Raw genomic sequence first — 5,187 nt, 5'->3', positions numbered from 1 at the left:
AAAACTGTAATGAATGACTGGCTACAATATTGTCTTATACACACCTCACTACGCTCTAGAATTTACAATTCCTTTGTAAAACCCGTCTACATTTCCGATACCGAACTAAGGAATCTTGGCTCCTTTCACAGAAAACGGCTTAGTATCTTAAATGGGGAACACTGGCCTTAGAAAATCAACAACTCATGTCTCTACAGACTGAGCAACTCAGCGCCAAGGTTAGGGTTAGTCAACAACTCTTTCCTCTACAAGATCAGCAATTTGCATGGAGAAAACCCTAAGAAATCGGCCCAAAACCGCGGAAGGTGGTAAACGATGGTTAAGAAGGTCGTATCGTGTGTGGCAAGTATGGGAATATGATTTATTCTGTTCACGTTCCTACGGGAAGTGCTAAAATAATAATATCTTAATTTTTATATGGAATAAGATTTATCATTTTTTTCCGTCTTGAAAACAATTTATAATTATGATGATAGATAAATCGTAGATAAGATGTGGAATACGCTAATCTGCATGTTTGTCTTTTTCTCGCTCACAAGTTGCATTAAATAATCCCTTAAATATATAGACCAAGATGTACCCTGCACACTCCGACTCAATGGTTAAAATTAGTTTTTTTATATAGAAATAGAAGACATTGCTAATATTCTTCCATTATGTTAGTAACAGTATTTATAAATTATTTGTAGCTGAATGTGACTTCAACTTCATTCCTTACCGAGGTTACCGTGAGACATAAATTTTATTTAGTCGGATATAGTCATTTCAAAAATTTTGATATGTTAAATCAATAAATGTTGCTTTAAGATCTCTGTACTTTAAGACGTAAAGTTTGACATTTTTACAATGAAAAAGTGAATAGTCACTTTATCATTAATTGATCAGAAATCGAAAAGATAATGGCTTGATTTACTAGCGAGAAGTAACGTGGCAACTGCTACGAATGTCGAGCAAAGTATTTTGAGAATCTTAAAAAGTATTACGTTATTTGCATCCCAGATATGAAAAAATTATAGAACGAGGGGCTATTATAGAGATGGAATAGAAAAAGAATGGTGGGAATAAAAAACGTAGAATGGAATCTTAAAAAATGAAAATTAAAAGTTTTTGAGTAACTGTGGTTAGATAAAAATCGACTTGATAAACTTTGAACAGAATCTCGTAATAAACTGGAGAGGGAATGACCCTGAATCTGAATCAATTTTACTAAATTTTCACATGGACGTTGTTCCAGTGTACAAAGTATTAAATATGTAAATTTAAAGAATATTTCAATTTTTATATGTCTAGAATAATTGAAGTTTCAATTATGTCTAGATTGTTAAGGTCAATAAGAAGAACTGATGGCGATCCTGTTTCCCCTCACTATTGCTTGGGACACGTTCTGGAGGAGCCATCTCGTCTCCAGAGGATTGTGTGTTCTCACGGTCTTGAGACGTCTAAGTGTAAATTTAAATATTTTAAGAAGAAATTGACGTTTGATCCATTTAGTGCAGAAATGGACAATGACGGGAACATCTATGCACGTAAAAGTCAGGTTTAAATATATTACAAATGTGGCTAGGATATGAAATGGACCTGATAAACTTTGAGCAATTTTAGGCTTATAGCACAAATTTGACTAAAATTCATTAAAAATGACTTTAAATGAAAAATTACTAAGCATATTCTAAATATATTCTAGGCTGACAATTAATTAGCCAGAAGATTGATACGTTAGTTAAGTATCCAATACCTAGCTGATTACGTCAGGCATGATATTTTTTTTATTTTTAAAGACCACAGACGGGTAAGCCAGTTAATTATTATAATCCCCGTGATCGCCGATCCAAGCGAGGGAGATCCTACTGAAAGGTTCGATCCTGCCCGCATGATCGGCCTGAGACGACGATGTCCCAGGGTCTGAGTTCTAGAAGTCCTTTTTTCTGTAGGCATTAAGTGCCTCCTGAGCGTTTCCATATCCGATTGGAATTTCCAACTGGCATGGTGGACCCCATAACGCCACGCTAAGACCGGAAGGAAGATGAGAGATCCCCATTTTCAACTGTGTCGTGCCAGAAGTACTCGTTGCCTCGAGGGCAGGGGAACGGCATGATATCGCTTATTAATAAATATAATTTTCATCTATATTGTAATTAATAAATTTAGATCGTCATAAATTAGAATGGATTTTATATTTTGTATTTGATAAAAGCTATTTATGTATTTCGATAGATTACACTTGAATTTCAAAAGTCTAGCTAATGATCCAGCAAAAATAAACTAATAAATTGCCAATAAGTATAAATGACACGTTTTATTAAATTTTGCTGCGATTTGACACGTTTTATTTACTGACAAAATTTTATAAAAATGAAACTAATCTAAAAAATTTTTTGAAAAAAATGAGTTTTATCAGTTATGACGAAAGCTATTACTGATCAGTTCAGAAAAAAATATAATCTACAGTAAATAAATAGTTAACCTTCGGCACTTAAGGACTTAATAGAAGCAAATTGGTTGTACAATATCACCGCGAATAAACCCCAACATTCGTACCATTATCAGCCCTCTATTGTCTGTACTCAGGTGTTCTGACACTACTAATGGTACAAAAGTTAAAATATATTATTTTTCACCCATATAATGTGCTAAAAATCAAACTACTGAAATGGTAGCTGAAAATCAAAACTCTTATTTACGTCATTTTAATACAAGAAAATTTTTGCTAGAGAATTTAGTTAATTATAGTTTTAATCGTATATAGTAGTCCCTTATAAATCTTTTTGTTAGCTTTTTTGGTTGCTTCTCTCATAGGCAATCTTGTAGAGAAGTACACATAATACCTATTAACTCGGGTCTAATCAATTAACTAAGTTTCAGGTAATCTGTCTTTTCAATAAACCCACTGTTATCTCTATATGATTTATTGGAACGTGCTACAGGATTTTTAATGGCTACCGGCCTTCTACAAGTTAGCAAGACTAAAGTTTACAGACCAAAACAAAACACTTCAATGTGGAATATCATTGATAAACTAATTAAAAAAATCCCAACTGACTAAAATGATGAAGCACCTTAAAACCTGCTGGAGTTTTTTTAATTTTTGACAAATAAATTGACTTATATTTAATTGTTTAAGTCATAATATAAATTAATAATTTGTTATAAATAACTAATTAATTAAATGGTCGATGCATTCCGTGAATATCTGCGGTTTCCAACAGTTCAGCCAGATCCTGATTATGGTGACATTTTATTAATTAGAAAGCACTTTCAGGTCCTGCAGTAAAATTTCTTTCTGATTTAGCCTTTGGAATAGGGCTCCAGCCTACTGTTTTAGAACTTCATCCAACAAAACTGATTCTCGTAATAAAGTGGGAAGGGAATGACCCTGAAGCGGAATCAATTTTACTGAATTCTCACATGGACGTTGTTCCAGTGTACAAAGTATTAATATGTAAATTTAAATATTTTTAGGAGAAATGGACGTTTGATCCATTTAGTGCAGAAATGGACAATGACGGGAACATCTATGCACGTGGAAGTCAGGTTTAAATATGTTAAAAATGTGGCTAGGATATGAAATGTGTCACAATTCAGTATTTTTCATTTTACTGACGTCAGATATTTAGAAGCTATCAGAAATCTCATTAAAGAAGGTTATGTTCCTCGTCGAACTATATACGTCAGCGTAGTACCGGGTTTATAATTTTTATTTAATTTTCATCAGATGAGGAAATTGGTGGACTGACTGGAATGGCAATGTTTGTGAAGAGTGAGTATTTTAAGTCTCTTAACATTGGCTTTGCCCTTGATGAAGGTGTTTTTATTATTACAAATTTTAGGAATCGCATCACCAAATGCGACGTTTTCGGTTTTTTATGGCGAAAGGACTGTAATGCGTTTGATTTTTTGGCCTCAATGATTTATAGCATTCAAATTGACGTGCCAGGGAAATCCAGGTCATGGGTCACTCTTTTTGGAGAACACTGCAGGAGAGAAGATGGTATTAAATTTTAATTTCTAAAGTACAGGCAAACTGTCTTGCTGCAGTGCAATCTTTTCGCAATAATGAAAGACGAAAACTTGAAGAGTTAATATGAAACTGTCAATTTTAGAGACCCCGCATTGACACTGGGGGACGTAACAACTATTAATTTAACCGTTCTTGAAGGCGGCGTACAGACAAACGTTGTCCCTGCTACTCTTTCTGCCAGTTTTTTTCTGATTTAAGCTATTTAAAAGCATTTGATTTACGAATAGCTGCAACCACGAGCTTTATTGAAATCTGTGATCAGGTTTTCCCTGAAGCTGAACAGAATGGAATTTGTATCAATAAAATATATGTTTTATTTAAATTTTGGTGATATCTGACAGGATAGTGAACAAATTCAACCTTCGTCCCTTGATTCGCCGTTTTGTAAATTGTTCTTTTCTGCTTTTGATGAACTGTGAGTTCTAATCAATAATTGACTTAAATTACATCTTAATTTTAAATGATTTATAATAATTTTTAGTGAACTGGAAACACGGGCTATGATTTTCCCGGCAGGAACCGATGGAAGATATCTTCGCGGAGTACATGGTTAAATCTAACAATAAACAGGCTGGACTTCCAGTCCTCGGCTTTTCCCCGATGAATAACACCCCTGTGCTTCTTCATGACCATGATGAGTATCTAAACGTTGATACCTTTTTGCGAGGAATTGATATCTATCAAATCATTCTCCAAAAAATATCAACTTAATCTAATTTAATTTGTCATTTTTCTATTATCTCGATTTTTCTAACGATAATTTAAAAACTACTCACAAGTGATAAAAAGAATTTGATCATTATCATTTTCGTATTTAATGTATTTTTTATTTAAAAAATCCACAGATATTTAGGTTCATTTAAAAAACGCGTTTATAAGTCAGCACATGTAGTTTTTATGCAAAAAATCGGTATTTAATCTACTTTATTTTTAACAAAATGTAGATTAACAAATTGCCACTTGAATCATTAAAAATTCGTAGAACAGCGGTTCTCAATCGTTTTCCCGTAGAATCTCAGAATTGTCATGTGATATCCTGGAGCAATTAATTAAACGAATCAATAAGAGTAAATGCAGGATAAGCATCCAATTGGACGAGTCAACTGACATTTTTAACGTCTGTCAGCTTGTGTCCTTTGTTCGCTTTGTTGATGATGTGAATATCATTG

General features: G+C 33.4%; 1 protein-coding gene across 1 annotated transcript; it reads left to right on the top strand.

Moving 5' to 3' along the window:
* The first annotated feature begins 3,166 nt into the window (after nt 1-3,166).
* Nucleotides 3,167-4,729, top strand: LOC115231172 (aminoacylase-1-like). The gene is made up of 6 exons (XM_029801250.1): nt 3,167-3,227; nt 3,260-3,429; nt 3,460-3,532; nt 3,591-3,683; nt 4,103-4,194; nt 4,535-4,729. The coding sequence occupies exons 1-6, from the start codon at nt 3,167-3,169 to the stop codon at nt 4,727-4,729; spliced, it is 684 nt and encodes a 227-aa protein (XP_029657110.1).
* The last annotated feature ends 458 nt before the right edge of the window (nt 4,730-5,187 follow it).

This window comes from Octopus sinensis, unplaced genomic scaffold (assembly GCF_006345805.1).
Source record: "Octopus sinensis unplaced genomic scaffold, ASM634580v1 Contig17680, whole genome shotgun sequence".
NCBI classification, from domain to species: Eukaryota; Metazoa; Mollusca; class Cephalopoda; order Octopoda; family Octopodidae; genus Octopus; species Octopus sinensis.
This window is presented reverse-complemented; position numbering and strand designations above follow the sequence as displayed.

Excerpts from the sequence above, each read along its gene's own strand:
- LOC115231172 (XM_029801250.1), top strand. The coding sequence starts at position 3,167 with ATGGTCGATGCATTCCGTGAATATCTGCGGTTTCCAACAGTTCAGCCA. Across the intron at positions 3,430-3,459 it reads ACGTTGTTCCAGTGTACAAA|GAGAAATGGACGTTTGATCC; the intron begins GTATTAATATGT and ends AAATATTTTTAG. Across the intron at positions 4,195-4,534 it reads TTGTCCCTGCTACTCTTTCT|GAACCGATGGAAGATATCTT; the intron begins GCCAGTTTTTTT and ends TTTTCCCGGCAG.